Raw genomic sequence first — 18487 nt, forward strand, 5'->3', positions numbered from 1 at the left:
AATAATCCACTGACTTGGCCTCCACAGCCTTCTGTGGCGATGAATCCCACAGATTCACCACCCTCTGACTGAGGAAATCCCTCTGCCCAGCCTCTGGCCATGAGGGGACTCCGCTGTGAACCTTCCCTGCAACCTCCGACCAACGTCAGCCCACCCATGACCTTGCTGTCCGATTCCACCTACTGTTGCCCACCCTCCCCCTGCCCTCTCTGACCCACACTCCCTGTCCAGCTACACCTTACGCCTGCCTTCCTCACCCTTAGTTTAGAGACTTTCCCTTCTCTTGTCCCTGTCTATCTCCACACTCAATAGACAATAGGTGCAGGAGGCCATTCAGCCCTTCGAGCTAGCACCGCCATTCAATGTGATCATGGCTGATCATTCTCAATCAGTACCCCGTTCCTGCCTTCTCCCCATACCCCCTGACTCCGCTATCCTTAAGAGCTCTATCTAGCTCTCTCTTGAAAGCATTCAGAGAATTGGCCTCCACTGCCTTCTGAGGCAGAGAATTCCACAGATTCACAACTCTCTCCTGTGATCTCACTAATTCTTCATTCCTCCCAAGGTACGCCCTTTAATTCTGAGGCTGTGCCCTCTGGTCCTAGACTCTCCCACTAGTGGAAACATCCTCTCCACATCCACTCTATCCAGGCCGCTCACTGTTCTGTGACGTTTCAATGAGGTCCCCCCTCATCCTTCTAAACTCCAGCGAGTGCAGGCCCAGTGCTGACAAACGCTCATCATATGTTAACCCACTCACGTACCGATGGTGTAGTGACCCACTTTAGACTTTAGAGATGCAGTGCGGAGACAGGCCCTTTCACCCACTGAGTCTGTGCTGACCATCGATCATCTGTTCACACTAGTTCCATCCGACACACACCAGTGACATTTTACAGAAGCCAATTAACCTACAGACTTGCACGTCTTTGGAGTGCGGGAGGAAACCGGAGCACCCGGACAAAACCCACGCAGGTCACGGGGAGAACGTACAAACTCCGTACAGGCAGCGCCCGCAGTCGGGATGGAACCCGGGTCTCCGGCGCTGTGAGGCATCAACTCTACCGCTGAGCCACCGCGCCACCCCAGCTGCTCCAGCTTTGTCCCCCCACCCCCCCCCCTCCACACCTCCCCAATCAGTCTGAATGGTCCCATCCTGAAACGTCACCTATCCATGTTCTCCACAGATGCTGCCTGACCCGCTGAGTTACTCCAGCACTCTGTGAAACGTCACCTATCCATGTTGTCCACAGATGCTGCCTGACCCGCTGAGTTACTCCAGCACTCTGTGAAACGTCACCTATCCATGTTCTCCACAGATGCTGCCTGACCCGCTGAGTTACTCCAGCACTCTGTGTCCTTTTGTTTTTGAGTCGTTCCACCACCATTGGTGGACCTGCTCCCAAGTGCAGGAGCAAACCTCCTCAACCCATCTCCATTCTCCCCCTCTCCCTCCCTCCCCTCTCCCCCCTCTCCTCTCCCACCCTCCCCTCTCCCCCTCTCCCCCTCTCCTGCTCACCTGCCCACTTCTCTACCGAGGCTTGACGTTGGATATATATTTTGTTTTTTTGCAAAGAGCGGTGATCGATTTTTTTTTCATAAGGTCATCAGGAATGGGAGTAGAATTAAGGCCATTCGGCCCATCGAGTCTTCTCCCCCATTCAACCATGGCTGGTCTATCTCTCCCTCCTAACCCCATTCTCCTGCCTTCACCCCATAACCCCCGACACCCGTACTAATCAATAAGTACAGCTGAACGATGCACAAAAGGATCTCGAGTCCAGAGTTCCCGATGTTGGGGGAGGTCCAGAACCAGGGGTCACGGTTTAAGAAAAAGGGGTCGGCCATTTAGGACTGAGATGAGGAAAAACGTTCTCACCCAGAGAGTCGTGAATCTGTGGAGTTCTCTGCCACAGAAGGCAGTGGAGGCCGACTCACTGGATGTTTTCAAGAGAGAGTTGGATATAGCTCTTCGGGCTGACGGAATCAAGGGATATGTGGAGAGGGCAGGAATGGGGCACTGATTGTGGATGATCAGCCATGATCATTATTGAATGGCGGTGCTGGCTCGAAGGGCCGAATGGCCTCCTCCTGCACCTATTATCTATATTTCTATGTCTACAGGTATGGGGGTTCAGTGTAAACACACATGGCTGGAGATGCAGGGAACCTACTACATCGGTCCCTGTGAACCTACCGCATATCTGAAGCCCCCCCCATCTCAGCCCCCAGTACCTTGGCCACGTCACCTAGGGTTGCCAACTGTCCCGTATTAGCCGGGGCATCCCGTATATTGGGCTAAATTGGTTTGTCCCGTATTAGGCCCGGGGGGCGCTGTAGGCCTGGACAGTGTAGGCCCAGGAGATCCTGTAGGCCTGGCACTGCAGGCCCGGACACTGTAGGCCTGGACACTAGTCCCAGGGGGCGCTCTAGGCCCGGACCGTGTTGGCCCGGACACTGTAGGCCCGGACGGCGCTGTAGGCCCGGACACTGGAGGCCCAGGAGATCCTGTAGGCCTTGCACTGCAGGCCCAGACAATGTAGGCCCGGACAGTGTAGGCCCGGGCGCCGCCTAACGGGGGTTGCGTAGCAACCCGCCTCCCGGCCCGGGCGGCCGCCATTGGTGGAGCGGGAGCACGCGGCCGCTGGCTGGGTGAGGTCACGTGGGGCGCGGGGCGGGTGGCATCACCTTTTGTCCCTTATTTGGGAGTGAGATAGTTGGCAACCCTAAGGTCACCTGAGGAGAAACAATCTGAGACAGGTGACCACTTTGTTGTAAGACACTCAGTTATACTTTTATATCTAATAAAAGGCGTGTGTGTGTGTGTGGGTGGGTGGGAGAGGGGGAGGGTGGGGGTGGTGGGGGGGTTGTTACTGTCTAGTCTGTTTAAGCTAAAAAATTGTGCTAAATATAAAATAAACCATTAGGTCGGGTTGGTAGAATGTAGTCAATAATAGTGGCTGCAGGATCATCGGTCTCCCAGAGAGAGAGAGGGAGAGAGAGAGAGAGAGAGAGAGAGAGAGAGAGAGAGAGGGAGAGGGAGAGGGAGAGAGAGGGAGAGGGAGAGGGAGAGAGAGGGAGAGGGAGAGAGAGGGAGAGGGAGAGGGAGAGAGAGGGAGAGGGAGAGCGATCTCCTGATGCTTCAGATGAGGCAGACGCATCCAGCTCTTCCCCCCTCCCCTCCCCCACCCCTCGCCCCACTCTCATGTGGAGAGTGAGATGGGCCCAGAGATGTGGCTGTTCCCTCTGCCTTGGTGGGTGGGGGGGGGGAACGACAGGGAGGGAGGGGGGGAGAGTGAGGAGGGAGGGAGGTAGGGGGGTGGTGGTGAGGGCAGAGAGGGAGAGGGTAGAGGGAGGGGTGGGACAGAGGGTGAGGGGGTGGGGGTGAGGGTGGGGGTGAGTGCTGGGGAAGTGGGCAGAGGGCAGAGGGTGCTCTCTGGTCTCCAACGAGGGGAGTTGAGGGGGGTAGGAGTGGGGGTGGGGGTTGAGGGGGGGTAGGAGTGGGGGTGGGGGTGGGGGTGAGGCAGTGGGCACAAGGTGCTCTCTGGTCTCTATCACTGGGGCAGTGGCCAGAGGGTGCTCTCTGGTCTCTAACACTGGGGCAGTGGCCAGAGGGTGCTCTCTGGTCTCTAACACTGGGGCAGTGGCCAGAGGGTGCTCTCTGGTCTCTAACACTGGGGCAGTGGGCAGAGGGTGCTCTCTGGTCTCTAACACTGGGGCAGTGGCCAGAGGGTGCTCTCTGGTCTCTAACACTGGGGCAGTGGCCAGAGGGTGCTCTGCAGTCTCTATCACTGGGGCATGTGCATCTCACTGTACTCATCACGGCCATCCTCGTCGAAGTTGGGAGGTATTTCGTCTGAGTCCAGCTGTGGGAGAGAGAGCACGGAGTGTTTAAACCAGAGGCCACGTCACACAGCTCGGAAACAGGCCCTTTGGCCCATCGCGCCCAGGCCGACCAAGGGCGGCACGGTGGCGCGGCGGTAGAGTTGCCGCCTTACAGCGAATGCAGCGCCAGAGACCCGGGTTCCATCCTGACTACGGGCGCTGTCTGTACGGAGTTTGTACGTTCTCCCCGTGACCTGCGTGGGTTTTCTCCGAGATCTTCGGTTTCCTCCCACACTCCAAAGACGTGCGGGTTTGTAGGTTAATTAGCCGGGACATCCCGTATTATGGGCTAAATTGGTTTGTCCCATATGGGACCGACCTTGTCCCGTATTAGGCCCGGGGGAGCGCTGTAGGCCCAGACGGCATTGTAGGCCCGGACACTGTAGGCCCGGACACTGTAGGCCCGGACGCTGTAGGCCCGGACGCTGTAGGCCCGGACGCTGTAGGCTCGGACGCTGTAGGCCCGGACGCTGTAGGCCCGGACGCTGTAGGCTCGGACGCTGTAGGCCCGGACACTGTAGGCCCGGACGCTGTAGGCCCGGACGCTGTAGACCCGGACGCTGTAGGCCCGGACGCTGTAGGCCCGGACGCTGTAGGCCCGGACCCTGTAGGCCCGGACGCTGTAGGCCCGGACGCTGTAGGCCCGGACGCTGTAGGCCCGGACGCTGTAGGCCCGGACGCTGTAGACCCGGACGCTGTAGGCCCGGACGCTGTAGGCCCGGACGCTGTAGACCCGGACGCTGTAGGCCCGGACGCTGTAGGCCCGGGCGCCGCCTAACAGAGGTTGTGCAGCAACCCGCCTCCCGGCCCGGGAGGCCACCATTGGTGGAGCGGGAGCATGTGGCCGCTGGCTGGGTGAGGTTACGTGGGGCGCGGGGCGCAGGGCGGTGACATCACCCTTTGTCCCTTATTTGGGAGTGAGGAAGTTGGCAACCCGACTCACCAACGTGTTGGACAAGTGTAGCTGTGCCCTCTCTAGTTCTTGATTCCCCTGCCCTGCAGAAAAAGACTTTGCGTATCCACCCGGTCTATTCCCATCAACGTTTTTATACACCTCTATAAGATCACCCCTCATCCTCCTGCGCTCCAAGGAATAGAGTCCCAGGAATAGAGAATGGGGTTAGGAGGGAGAGATAGATTTTTTGAGTTTTGTTTAGAGATACAGCGATGAAACAGGCCCTTCGGCCCACCAGGTCCGCGCCGCCCAGCGATCCCCGCACACTAACACCATCCTACACCCACTAGGGACAATATTTACACTTACACCAAGCCAATTAACCTACAAACTTGCACGTCTTTGGAGTGTGGGAGGAAACCGAAGATCTCGGAGAAAACCCACGCAGGTCACGGGGAGAACGTGCAAACTCCGTACAGACGGCGCCCGTGGTCAGGATGGAACCCGAGTCTCAGGCGCTGCATTCGCTGTAAGGCGGCAACTCTACCGCCGCGCCACCGTGGCGGAGTGGACTTGATGGGCCGAATGGCCTAATTCTGCCCCAATTAACACGGAGAAGAGGCCTCGACATTTCCACTCACCGCCATCAGCTCCTGCTCGCGGAAAAACTTCGGAAGCAGGTAGCGTCGCGTGGGAACGGTCAGGATCAGGACAAACGGGAATGCCAGGGAGATGATGGTGGACTTGATGGCCCAGAGCACACCGATGCAGAACAACTGGATGCAGGTGAACAGGTTCATCTTCCACGTCCTCACCTACCGAAAACAGCAGGCTGTTAGAGAGGGGGAGGGGGAGGGAGGGGAGGGGGAGCGAGGTGGGGGGGGAGGGAGGGAGGGAGGGAGGGAGGGGGAGGGAGGGAGGGAGGGAGGGAGGGAGGGAGGGAGGGAGGGAGGGAGGGAGGGAGGGAGGGAGGGAGGGAGGGAGGGGAAGGAGGGAGGGAGGGAGGGAGGGAGGGAGGGAGGGAGGGAGGGAGGGAGGGAGGGAGGGAGGGAGGGAGGGAGGGAGGGAGGGAGGGAGGGAGGGAGGGAGGGAGGGAGGGAGGGAGGGAGGGAGGGAGGGAGGGAGGGAGGGAGGGAGGGAGGGAGGGAGGGAGGGAGGGAGGGAGGGAGAGAGAGAAAGGGAGAGGGAGATGGGGGGAGAGAGGGAGAGAGAGGGAAGTGGTAGAGATAGAGAGAAAGCGGGAGAGAAAGAAAGGAGAGATGGGGAGAGATAGAGATATAGAAGGAGAGAGATGGAGCTGTGACGGAGATAGAGATATAGAAGGAGGAGAAGCCGCACGTCACGAGGGAGCGGTGCCGTGACGCGGGGACAGTCTGAAGAAGGGTCTCGACCCGAAACGCCACCCATTCCTTCTCTCCCGAGATGCTGCCCGACCTGCTGAGTTACTCCAGCATTTTGTGTCTACCTACAAACCCGTACGTCTTTTTGGAGCGTGGAAGGAAACCGAAGATCTTGGAGAAAACCCAAGGAGGAGCAGAGGGTGGTGTGGGGGGGGGGGGGGGTATCGAGGAGCAGAGGGTGGTGTGTGGGGGTGGGGGTGGGGGTGGGATGGTCTTACCTTGGTCACGTAGACGTGGTCTGGGTGTAACTTGGAGGGCACGAACATCAGCAGCATCCGCTCGTAGATCTGGATCCCCGTCAGTGACGTCACGCCCATGTACAGGAAGATGCCAAATAACACCGCCATGGGGATCAGCCGCAGCACCTTGCTCATGACCACAGACAGTCCTGGGACCACCGGGCCGGGGAGAGGGGGGGAGGGAGGGAGAGTTACCGACACAGAGTCACCGAGACACCGAGACACAGAGACACAGAGACACAGAGACACAGGGACACAGGGACACAGAGACACAGGGACACAGAGACACAGGGACACAGAGACACAGAGACACAGAGACACAGAGACACAGGGACACAGGGACACAGAGACACAGGGACACAGAGACACAGAGACACAGGGACACAGAGACACAGAGACACAGAGACACAGGGACACAGAGACACAGAGACACAGAGACACAGTCACAGCGACACAGAGACACAGAGACACAGAGACACAGGGACACAGAGACACAGAGACACAGAGACACAGAGACACAGAGACACAGAGACACAGGGACACAGGGACACAGGGACACAGAGACACAGAGACACAGAGACACAGAGACACAGAGACACAGAGACACAGAGACACAGAGACACAGAGACACAGAGACACAGAGACACAGATACGGGGAGAAAAGATGAGGTACGAGGGTAAGCTAGCCAATAATATAAAGGAGGATAGTAAAAGTAAAAGGAGGATAGTAAAAGCTTCTTTAGGTAAGTGAAGAGGAAAAAAATAGTCAAGGCAAATGTGGGTCCCTTGAAGGCAGAAGCAGGTGAATTTATTATGGGGAACAAGAAAATGGCAGACGAGTTGAACCGGTACTTTGGATCAGCAACAATCTCCCAGATGTTCTAGTGGCCAGAGATCCTAGGGTGATGGAGGAACTGGAGGAAATCCACATTAGGCAGGAAATGGTGTTGGGCAGACTGATGGGACTGAAGGCTGATAAATCCCCAGGGCCTGATGGTCTGCATCCCAGGGTACTTAAGGGGAAATCATGCTTGACTAATCTTCTGGACTTTTTTGAGGATGTAACTTGGAAAATGGACACGGGAGAGCCGGTGGATGTGGTGTACCTGGACTTTCAGAAAGCATTTGACAAGGTTCCACATAGGAGATTAGTGGGCAAAATTAGAGCACATGGTATTGGGGGTAGGGTACTGACATGGATAGAAAATTGGTTGGCAGACAGGAAACAAAGAGTGGGGATTAACAGGTCCCTTTCAGAATGGCAGGCAGTGACTAGTGGGGTACCGCAAGGCTCGGTGCTGGGACCGCAGCTATTTACAATATACATCAATGACTTGGATGAAGGGATTAAAAGTAATATTAGCAAATTTGCAGATGACATAAAGCTGGGTGGCAGTGTGAACTGTGAGGAAGATGCTATGAGGTTGCAGGGTAACTTGGACAGGTTGTGTGAGTAGGCGGATGCATGGCAGATGCAGTTTAATGTGGATAAATGTGAGGTTATCCACTTTGGTGGCAAGAACAGGAAGGCAGATTGTTATCTGAATGGTGTCAAGTTAGGAAATGGGGAAGTACAACGAGATCTGGGTGTCCTAGTGCATCAGTCATGTAAAGTTAGCATGCAGGTACAGCAGACAGTGAAGAAAGCTAATGGCATGTTGGCCTTCATGACAAGAGGAGTTGAGTATAGGAGCAAAGAGGTCCTTCTGCAGTTGAACAGGGCCCTAGTGAGACCGCACCTGGAGTATTGTGTGCAGTTTTGGTCTCCAAATTTGAGGAAGGATATTCTTGCTATTGAGGGCGTGCAGCGTAGGTTTACCAGGTTAATTCCCAGAATGGCAGGACTGTCATATGTTGAAAGACTGGAGCGACTAGGCTTGTATACACTGGAATTTAGAAGGATGAGAGGGGATCTTATCGAAACGTACAAGATTATTAAGGGATTGGACACGTTAGAGGCAGGAAACATGTTCCCAATGTTGGGGGAGTCCTGAACCAGGGGCCACAGGTTAAGAATAAGGGGTAGGCCATTTAGAACGGAGATGAGGAAAAACTTTTTCAGTCAGAGAGTTGTAAATCTGTGGAATTGTTTGGCTGAGGGGAAGGTGACAACGAGGCAAACAGTAAAATTAATCAGGAGACAGTGAAACTAGTCGGAGAACTAGGGTGGGGGAGGAACGGACAGAGAGGGAAAGCAAAGGTGACTTGAAGTTCGAGAAATAGTCCAAGGATACCTTTGAGGTAGATGGTGGTTCAGGATTGCTCTCTGGTTGTTGGTAGGATGGTTCAGTTAACTTGGTAAACATCACAATAAACTAAATTAAAACTAAAATTACACTTCTGGTCCAATTCTCCCCATGTTCATGGACAACATGAAGTCATAAATGATAGGAGTAAAATTAGGCCGTTCAGCCCATCACGTTTACTCCACCATTCAATCATGGTTGATCTATCTCTCCCTCCTAACCCCATTCTCCTGCCTTCTCCCCATAACCCCTGACACCCGCACTGATCAAGAATCTATCTATCTCTGCCTTAGAAATACCCATTGACTTGTGGCCTCCACAGCCGTCTGTGGCAAAGAATCCCACAGATTCACCGCCCTCTGACTAAAGAGATTCCTCCTCATCTCCTTCCTAAAGGGACGTCCTTCACAAACAGGAGACAGGTAGATTTTCCCTCTCTATCCCCTCCCCCTTCGCAGTTCTCCCACCAGTCTTCCTGTCTCCTATCTGCATCTTATCTTTGTCCCGCCCCCATCTCCTGACTCTCAGTCTGAAGAAGGGTCTGAAGAAGGTTAATTCCCAGAATGGCGGGACTGTCGTATGTTGAAAGACTGGAGCGACTAGGCTTGTATACACTGGAATTTAGAAGGATGAGAGGAGATCTTATCGAAACTTATAAGATTATTAAGCGGTTGGACACGTTAGAGGCAGGAAACATGTTCCCAATGTTGGGGGAGTCCAGAACAAGGGGCCACAGTTTAAGAATAAGGGGTAGGCCATTTAGAACGGAGATGAGGAAAAACTTTTTCAGTCAGAGAGTTGTGAATCTGTGGAATTCTCTGCCTCAGAAGGCAGTGGAGCCCAATTCTCTGAATGCATTCAAGAGAGAGCTAGATAGAGCTCTTAAGGATAGCGGAGTCAGGGGGTATGGGGAGAAGGCAGGAACGGGGTACTGATTGAGAATGATCAGCCATGATCACATTGAATGGCGGTGCTGGCTCGAAGGGCCGAATGGCCTCCTCCTGCACCTATTGTCTATTGACCCGAAACGCCACCCATTCCTTCTCTCCAGAGATGCTGCCTGACCCGCTGAGTTACTCCGGCATTTAGTGTCCATTTTCGACCGTGTGGCGACAGCCTCGTCACCTGTTGTCGCCTACGAATGTCGTGCCGACCGAGCGTGCGAGTGTGACTGACGAAGATGACTCACCGACGAGCACGGCCACCACCATTCCGGTCACCCGCTGCTCCTTCACCTCCTGGATGCGGAACTTCTCGCCGGGCGCCGTGCTGTTGCTCATCACCGTCAGGGCGTTGACGTGCGCAATGCTCCGGACCGTGGCCGCCGTCTGCCACGGCAGCCCGAAGATGCCGCAGAAGCCACCGCCCACGCCGATGAGCAGGAGGTCCAGGTGGAAGCCGGAGCCCTTCAACAAACGCCGCTCCTTCTTGCTCACGATCAGCCTGCGGGCGGAAGGGCAAGCACGTGATAGAGTCACGCAACCATGATAGGGTGGGCAAGGAGGATGTTGCATGTCATAGAGTCACGCAACCATGATAGGGTGGGCAAGGAGGATGTTGCATGTCATAGAGTCACGCAACCATGATAGGGTGGGCAAGGAGGATGTTGGGAGCATTGCCTTTCACTAGTCAGGGCATTGAGTTATAGAGTGATACAGTGTGGAAACAGGCCCTTCAGCCCAACTTGCCCACACCAGCCAACAATGTCCCACCTGCCCACGTTAGGTCCATATCCCTCCAAACCTGTCACAACACGCCCACACCGGCCAACAATGTCCCACCTGCCCACGTTTGGTCCATATCCCTCCAAACCTGTCACAACACGCCCACACTGCTACTCTAGTCCCACCTGCTCGCGTTTGGTCCATATCCCTCCAAACCTGTCACAACACGCCCACACCGGCCAACAATGTCCCACCTGCCCACGTTTCATCCATATCCCTCCAAACTTGTCACAACTTGCCCACACCGGCTACTCTAGTCCCACCTGCCCATGTTTGGTCCATATCCCTCCAAACCTGTGTGGGCGAGTTGGGCCGAAGGCCCTGTTTCCACACTGTATCACTCTATGACTCTGCCTTAAGAATACCCGTTGACTTGGCCTCCAGGGCCGTGTGCTCCACTCGCACGACCCTTCAACTGTGGAAAGCATTGCCTGCGATTGGTGCGGGTTGGTGGGGCCGGATCACGGTGATCGCGGCGATCACGCGTGTGGGGAGCGTGAGATCCGTGCAGGGGGACGGGGCGGGATCACGGTGATGGCGGCGGTCACGCGTGTGGGGAGCGTGAGATCCGTGCGGGGGGACGGGGCGGGATGACGGCGGTGGCGGCGGTCACGGCGTGGGGAGCGCTCGACGGTCCTACTCACGTGGTGATGTTGGTCTCCATGAAGATGAGGATGAAGAGGAGGATGGCAGGGATTACAGCCCCAAAGATCATCCAGACTGGGAAGCCATTGTCCTTGCCCATCGGGTGAATGAACCATTTCCGTTTCTCTGGGGAGGTGACGGAGAAATGCAGCGGCACGTTCAGCTTCTGCGCAGCGACGGGCAAGGCGGGCGGAGAAAGGAGGGGAGAGAAGAGGGAGTGAGGGAGGATGGAGGGAAGGAGGGGGGGAGGGGAGTGAAACAGAGAAACATAGAAAAGATTCAGTGCAGAAACAGGCCCTTCGGCCCACCGAGTCCGTGCCGACCACACCGTGTCCCGGCTACCCTAGTCCCACTTGCCTGCGCTTGGTCCATATCCCTCCAAACCTGTCCTGTCCATGTACAGGAGCACTATCCTACACAAACGAGGGACAATTTACAATTTACAATTTACAGGGGGGCCAATTAACCTTCAAACCTGCACGTCTTTGGGATGTGGGAGGGAACCTACGCAGTCACGGGGAGAACGCACAAACTCCGTACAGACAGCGCCCGTAGTCAGGATCGAACCCTTGTCTCTGGCGCTGCGAGGCAGCAACTCTACCGCTGCGCCACCGTGTTGCCCGAGTGATTAAAAAATTAGAAACACAGAAAATAGGTGCAGGAGGAGGCTATTCGGCCCTTCGAGCCAGCACTGCCATTCATTATGATCATGGCTGATCGTCCACAATCAGTAACCTGTGCCTGCCTTCCCCCCATACCCCCTGATTCCACTAGCCCCTGGAGCTCTATCTAATCTAAAGGGCCTGTCCCACTTTAGGCGATTTTATGTTGAAAGACTGGAGCGACTAGGCTTGACTACACTGGAATTTAGAAGGATGAGAGGAGATCTTATCGAAAAGTATAAGATTATTAAGGGGTTGGACACGTTAGAGGCAGGAAACATGTTCCCAATGTTGGGGGAGTCCAGAACAAGGGGCCACAGTTTAAGAATAAGGGGTAGGCCATTTAGAACTGAGATGAGGAAAATCTTTTTCAGTCAGAGAGTTGTGAATCTGTGGAATTGGCAGTGGAGGCCAATTCTCTGAATGCATTCAAGAGAGAGCTAGATAGAGCTCTTAAGGATAGCGGAGTCAGGGGGTATGGGGAGAAGGCAGGAACGGGGTACTGTTTGAGAATGATCACCCATGATCACATTGAATGGCGGTGCTGGCTCGAAGGGCCGAATGGCCTCCTCCTGCACCTATTGTCTATTGTCTATTGACTGCCGGTGACTAGGCTGTCGCCGGATGTCGTGGGCATGATCGTGAGGAGTCTTGCAAGGATCGTAGTGTATCTCAGCGCGTCACTGAGAAATCATCCGGTTTTAAATTTCTCGGCGACAGCTGGCTTGTGGCCAGGTATCGTAGCTTATTGCGGGCGCTGTCTGTCGCACGCTGGCCCCAGGTTTGCTAGCTTCTCTTAGATGCATTTAGAAGCACGTAATATTAAAATTAGTAAAGTCATTTCAAAATACCATAAAATGCTTGTGTTCAACCAATTTATTTACCGTCGGGACATTTGACAGGTAGATTGGAGGCGACTGTTTGATCAGGTAAGCGTGGGGATTCTCGCAATGTTTATGGCCATCAGCCATTACATTTAAAGTGGGCTCCCAACCCAGATATGCAACTCAGAAACCAGATATGCATCTCCCGTACATTTTCAAAGAATGCCCACACACTTTTCACAAAAATCCACTTAACCACTTTTTAAATTAATGTTTTTAATACTGCTATTAGTAAACTGGAAGTCAATCCATTTTTTTTTCCTTGTTACCGTGAAGCTTGGTTTTCAAGTAACCCGGGCAAGATGTTTTATTTCAAAACTCTCAAGTACTTACTGACATGTCAGTGATTTCAGCGAAAATTAGGACAGCGTGGGAATTTTGCGATGTTTCCGAAGGCGGTGTAATCTCGACCTGACTCGGCATTGTCGTGGTCGTTGTCGTGGTCATTGTCGTGGTCATTGTCGTGGTCATTGTCGTGGTCATTGTCGTGGTCATTGTCGTGGTCATTGTCGTGGTCATTGTCGTGGTCATTGTCGTGGTCATTGTCGTGGTCATTGTCGTGGTCACTGTCGTGGTCATTGTCGTGGTCATTGTCGTGGTCATTGTCGTGGTCACTGTCATGGTCATTGTCGTGGTCATTGTCGTGGTCATTGTCGTGGTCATTGTCGTGGTCACTGTCATGGTCATTGTCGTGGTCATTGTCGTGGTCATTGTCGTGGTCATTGTCGTCGGGTAAAAGAAAAGTTCGGCGATCTGCTACGAATTTGACAATCGCCGGCAGTCGCCTTAAAATCGCCTAAAGTGGGACAGGCCCTTTACTCTCTTTTAAATTCAGAGTCATTGGCCTCCACTGCCCTCTGTGGCAGAGAATTCCACAAATTCACAACTCTCTGGGTGAAAAAGTTTCTTCTCACCTCAGTTTTAAATGGCCTCCCCTTCATTCTTAGACTGTGTGGCCCCTAGTTCTGGACTCCCCAAACATTGGGAACATTTTTCCTGCATCTAGCTTGTCCAGTCCTTTTATAATTTTATACGTCTCTATAAGATCCCCTCTCATCCTTCTAAACTCCAGTGAATACAAGCCCAGTCTTTCCAATCTTTCCTCATATGAGTCCCGCCATCCCGGGGATTAACCTGGTGAACCTACGCTGCACTGCCTCAATTGCAAGGACGTCAAAATAAGGAGACCAAAACTGCACTAAGAGTGGAGTGAGAGAGGGGAGAGAGGGAGTGAGGGAAGAGAAGAAAGAATATGTGGCCCAGACCATCGCACAAACCACCCTCCCTCCACCGCCCCCATCTACACCTCACGCTGCCTCGGCAAGGCCAGCAGCATCATCAAGGACCAGTCTCACCCCGGTCACTCCCTCTTCTCCCCTCTCCCATCGGGCAAGAGGTACAGAAGTGTGGAAACGCACACCTCCAGATTCAGGGACAGTTTCTTCTCGGCTGTTATCAGGCAACTGAACCGTCCTCTCACCAACTAGAGAGCGGTCCCAATCTGTCCCCCCTTACCTTAAACCAATGTCCTCTGGTAATTGATTCCCCATATTCTTTGAGGAAAAGACTGTGAATTCACCCTATCTATTCCCCCCCATTATCTTAAACACCATGAGGGCGGTCACGGTGGCGCAGCGTTAGAGTTGCCGCCTTACAGCGAATGCAGCGCCGGAGACCCGGGTTCCATCCCGACTACGGGTGCTGTCTGTACGGAGTTTGTACGTTCTCCCCGTGACCTGCGCGTGTTTTCTCCGAGATCTTCGGTTTCCTCCCACACTCCAAAGACGTGCAGGTTTGTGGGTTAATTGGCTTGGTGTAAATGTAAAAATTGTCCCTAGTGTGTGTAGGATAGTGTTAGTGTGCGGGGATCGCTGGGCGGCACGGACCCGGTGGGCCGAAGGGCCTGTTTCCGCGCTGTATCTCTGTATCTCTAAACGAAACTTCTATAAGATCATCTCTCAGCCTCCTGCACACCAGGGAATAAAGTCCTAGCCTGCCCAACCTTACCTTACCTTTCCACCCCTATTTAGTTGAGTTTAGTTTACCGAGGTACAATGAGAAGCTTTTGTTGCGTGCTAACCAGTCAGCGGAAAGACAAAACATGATTGCAAGCGAACCGTTTACATTAAAATATATATTTTTTCAATGGGCCATTATAGACAATAGACAATAGGAGGAGGCCATTGGCCCTTCGAGCCAGCACCGCCATTCAATGTGATCATGGCTGATCATTCTCAATCAGTACCCCATTTCTGCCTTCTCCCCATAACCCCTGACTCCACTATCCTTAAGAGCTCTATCTATGGGTTCTGAGGTCATTGTAGGTCTCGGAGAAAAACCCACGCAGACACGGGGAGAACGTACAAACTCCGTGTGGACAGCGCCCGTAGTCGGGATGGAACCCGGGTCTCCGGCGCTGTGAGGCAGCAACACTACCGCCGCGCCACCCAAGCGTATTTGCAACGTGCTCTGTGCTAACCGCGAGGGGCCTAAGCATTGTCACACACTCTTCCTGCTCTAACAGCTCGGCACGTGACCGGTTACCTTTGTGTAGGTGTCCGGCACTGAGATGTCCACCAGTAACATCACCAGGATCGCAATGGGAATCCCAAAGTCGCCGATCGCCCGCCGCACCTGGAACACAGGAATGGAACACATGGAACACAGCTCGGGACCGCACCTGGAACACAGCTCGGGACAGCTGGAGGCAAAAGGAACTGCAGATGCTGGAGTCCGGAGCAAAACCACAAAGTGCTGGAGGAACTCGGTGATCAGGCACAGCATCTCAACTTTGAATGAAAAAGCGACCCCTCGGATTCCTATATAAATCTTTTCCCCTTCACCTTAGACCTATGTCCTCTGGTCCTCGATTCACCTACTCTGGGCAAGAGAACACACTACTCTAAATACGGCTTCACCAATGCCTTAGACTTATACAACTGCAACATGATTTGTTCTGACTTTTCTCACCTCCAGTTTATTCCTCTTCTCCCCCCTCCACCCCCCCCCTCCCCCCCAACTCTATATTTCAGTCTGAAGTAGAGTCATAGAGACACAGAGTGATACAGTGTGGAAACAGGCCCTTCAGCCCAACTTGCCCGCACCGGCCAACATTTCCCAGCTACCCTAGTCCCACTTTAAATCTTATCCCCTTCTCCTTAAACCTCTCCACTCAGTGCCCTTGGTGGATCTCAGAACGTCATAAGTGATAGGAGCAGAATTAGGCCATTCGGTCCATCAAGTCTACTCCGCCATTCAATCACCTATCCATGTTCTCCAGAGATGCTGCCTGACCCGCTGAGTTACTCCAGCACTCTGTGAAACGTCACCTATCCATGTTCTCCACAGATGCTGCCTGACCCGCTGAGTTACTCCAGCACTCTGTGAAACGTCACCTATCCCATGTTCTCCACAGATGCTGCCTGACCCGCTGAGTTACTCCAGCACTCTGTGAAACGTCACCTATCCCATGTTCTCCACAGATGCTGCCTGACCCGCTGAGTTACTCCAGCACTCGGTGAAACGTCACCTATCCCATGTTCTCCACAGATGCTGCCTGACCCGCTGAGTTACTCCAGCATTTTGAATTGAATTGAATTGAATAAATTGTATTAGCCAAGTATGTGCACGTACAAGGAATGTGCCTTGGTGCTCCGCTCGCAAGTAACGAGACGAACATACAGTAAACAATTAAGAATAAAGCGTAAAACATTAAAACATTCAGAATAACAACATTATAGTTCAAACATGTGAGTGAAATAAACCAGAACAAAAAGAGATGACAGACTTTGGTTGTTGAGTAGAGCTACTACTTGTGGGAAAAAAGCTGTTTTTATGTCTGGCTGTGGCTGCTTTGACAGTCCGGAGTCGCCTTCCAGAGGGAGGTGCTTCAAAGAGTTTGTGGCCAGGGTGAGAGGGGTCAGAGATGATCTTGCCCGCTCGCTTCCTGGCCCTTGCAGTGTACAGTTCGTCAATGGGGGGACATTCCCCCCAGTGGGTCTAAATTCGGTGTAAACTGAAATTTAGAAGGATGAGAGGAGATCTTATCGAAAACTATAAGATTATTAAGGGGTTGGACACGTTAGAGGCAGGAAACATGTTCCCAATGTTGGGGGAGTCCAGAACCAGGGGCCACAGTTTAAGAATAAGGGGTACGCCATTTAGAACGGAGATGAGGAAAAACTTTTTCAGTCAGAGAGTTGTAAATCTGTGGAATTCTCTACCTCAGAAGGCAGTGGAGACCAATTCTCTGAATGTATTCAAGAGAGAGCTAGATAGGGCTCTTAAGGATAGCGGAGTCAGGGGGTATGGGGAGAAGGCAGGAACGGGGTACTGATTGTGAATGATCAGCCATGATCACATTGAATGGTGGTGCTGGCTCGAATGGCCGAATGGCCTCCTCCTGCACCTATTGTCTATTGTCTAAACCAGCATCTGCAGTTCTTTCCTACACAAATTGTCCTTTAAATGTTGTTAAAGTACCAGCCTCAACTACCTCCTCTGGCAAATTGTTCCATACACCCACCACCCTCTGTGTGAGAGCCCCTTCCCACAAGCTCCTAATAAGTCTCCCCCCCCCCCCCCCTCACCCTCAACCTATTTCCCCTTTTTCTTGATTCCTCTACTTTGGGTAAAATACACTGTGATTCATCCTATCTGTGAGCTACAGGGAGAGGTTGAGCAGGCTGGGTCTCTATTCCATGGAGCGCAGGAGGATGAGGGGAGATCTTATAGAGGTGTACAAAATCATGAGAGGAATAGATCAGGTAGATGCACAGAGTCTCTTGCCCAGAGTAGGGGAATCGAGGACTAGAGGACATAGGTTCAAGGTGAAGGGGAAATGATTTAATAGGACTCCGAGGGGTAACTTTTTCACACAGAGGGTGGTGGGTGTATGGAACGAGCTGCCAGAGGAGGTAGTTGAGGCTGGGACTATCCCATCGTTTAAGAAACAGTTGGACAGGTTTGGAGGGATATGGACCAAACGCAGGCAGGTGGGACTAGTGTAGCTGGGACATTGTTGGTGGGTGAGTTGGGCCGAAGGGCCTGTTTCCACACTGTATCAGTCTATGACTCTATAGGCCCGGACAGTGTAGGCCCGGACAGTGTAGGGCCGGACACTGTAGGCCCGGACAGTGTAGGGCCGGACACTGTAGGCCCGGACAGTGTAGGCCCGGACAGTGTAGGGCCGGACACTGTAGGCCCTGACACTGTAGGCCCTGACAGTGTAGGCCCGGACGGTGTGGGCCCGGACACTGTAGGCCCGGGCACTGTAGGCCAGGGCACTGTAGGCCCGGGCACTGTAGGCCAGGGCACTGTAGGCCCGGACGGTGTAGGCCTGGACAGTGTAGGCCCGGACGGTGTAGGCCCGGACAGTGTAAACCCGGACAGTGTAGGCCCGGGTGCCGCCTAACGGAGGTTGCATAGCGACCCGCCTCCCGGCCCGGGCGGTCGCCATTGGTGGAGCGCGAGCACGTGCCCGCTGGCTGGGTGAGGTCACGTGGGGCGCGGGGCGGTGACGTCACCTTGTCCCTTATTTGGGAGTGAGATAGTTGGCAACCGCTAGCCGGTGGGGGAGGGGGGGGGGAAGTATAAGGAGCGAGTGGTTTTTCGAACCTTGTCTGTGCTTTTGTGACAATTCCTTTACAAATACATTCACTGGCCCCCATCCGAGCTGCACGTGACAATAGATGGTCGCCATCGCCCATACTCACACTCCCCGCGAGAAAGCGGCTGTTTCTGAACTTCCTCAGGAAGTAGGCGGTGAAGAACGTTCCCACCATCAGCACCAGGGACAACAGAGCCGTGTTGGGCTGCATCAGAACGATCATCTCCTCCGTGAAGTTGCCCGCTGGGAACGGGAGGTTTGGGTAGGCCTTGAGAAGGGGGTGCTGAGTGAAAACCTGC

At 53.8% G+C, this 18487-nt stretch overlaps 1 protein-coding gene across 2 annotated transcripts in view; it reads right to left on the bottom strand.

Moving 5' to 3' along the window:
- Window positions 1–1135: 1135 nt before the first annotated feature.
- The window catches only part of LOC144595713 (anion exchange protein 3-like), a 50147-nt gene continuing 32795 nt past the window's right edge, over window positions 1136–18487 (bottom strand). The window contains exons 11-18 of one of the 2 annotated variants that reach the window (XR_013547531.1): window positions 18295–18483; window positions 15125–15214; window positions 11034–11200; window positions 9855–10108; window positions 6399–6568; window positions 5422–5595; window positions 1301–3866; window positions 1149–1234 (exon numbers count right to left, since the gene is read on the bottom strand). Coding sequence is in view for 1 of the 2 variants with exons in the window: in XM_078403261.1 (XP_078259387.1) it covers window positions 3789–3866; window positions 5422–5595; window positions 6399–6568; window positions 9855–10108; window positions 11034–11200; window positions 15125–15214; window positions 18295–18483 (1122 nt within the window). In the remaining variant the exon portion in view is untranslated. Of the gene's footprint in view, window positions 3867–5421; window positions 5596–6398; window positions 6569–9854; window positions 10109–11033; window positions 11201–15124; window positions 15215–18294; window positions 18484–18487 lie in introns of both variants that reach the window. The other variant, XM_078403261.1, reaches the window with a different exon arrangement.

The sequence above is a fragment of the Rhinoraja longicauda genome, chromosome 8 (assembly GCF_053455715.1).
Source record: "Rhinoraja longicauda isolate Sanriku21f chromosome 8, sRhiLon1.1, whole genome shotgun sequence".
In the NCBI taxonomy this organism is placed as follows: Eukaryota; Metazoa; Chordata; class Chondrichthyes; order Rajiformes; family Arhynchobatidae; genus Rhinoraja; species Rhinoraja longicauda.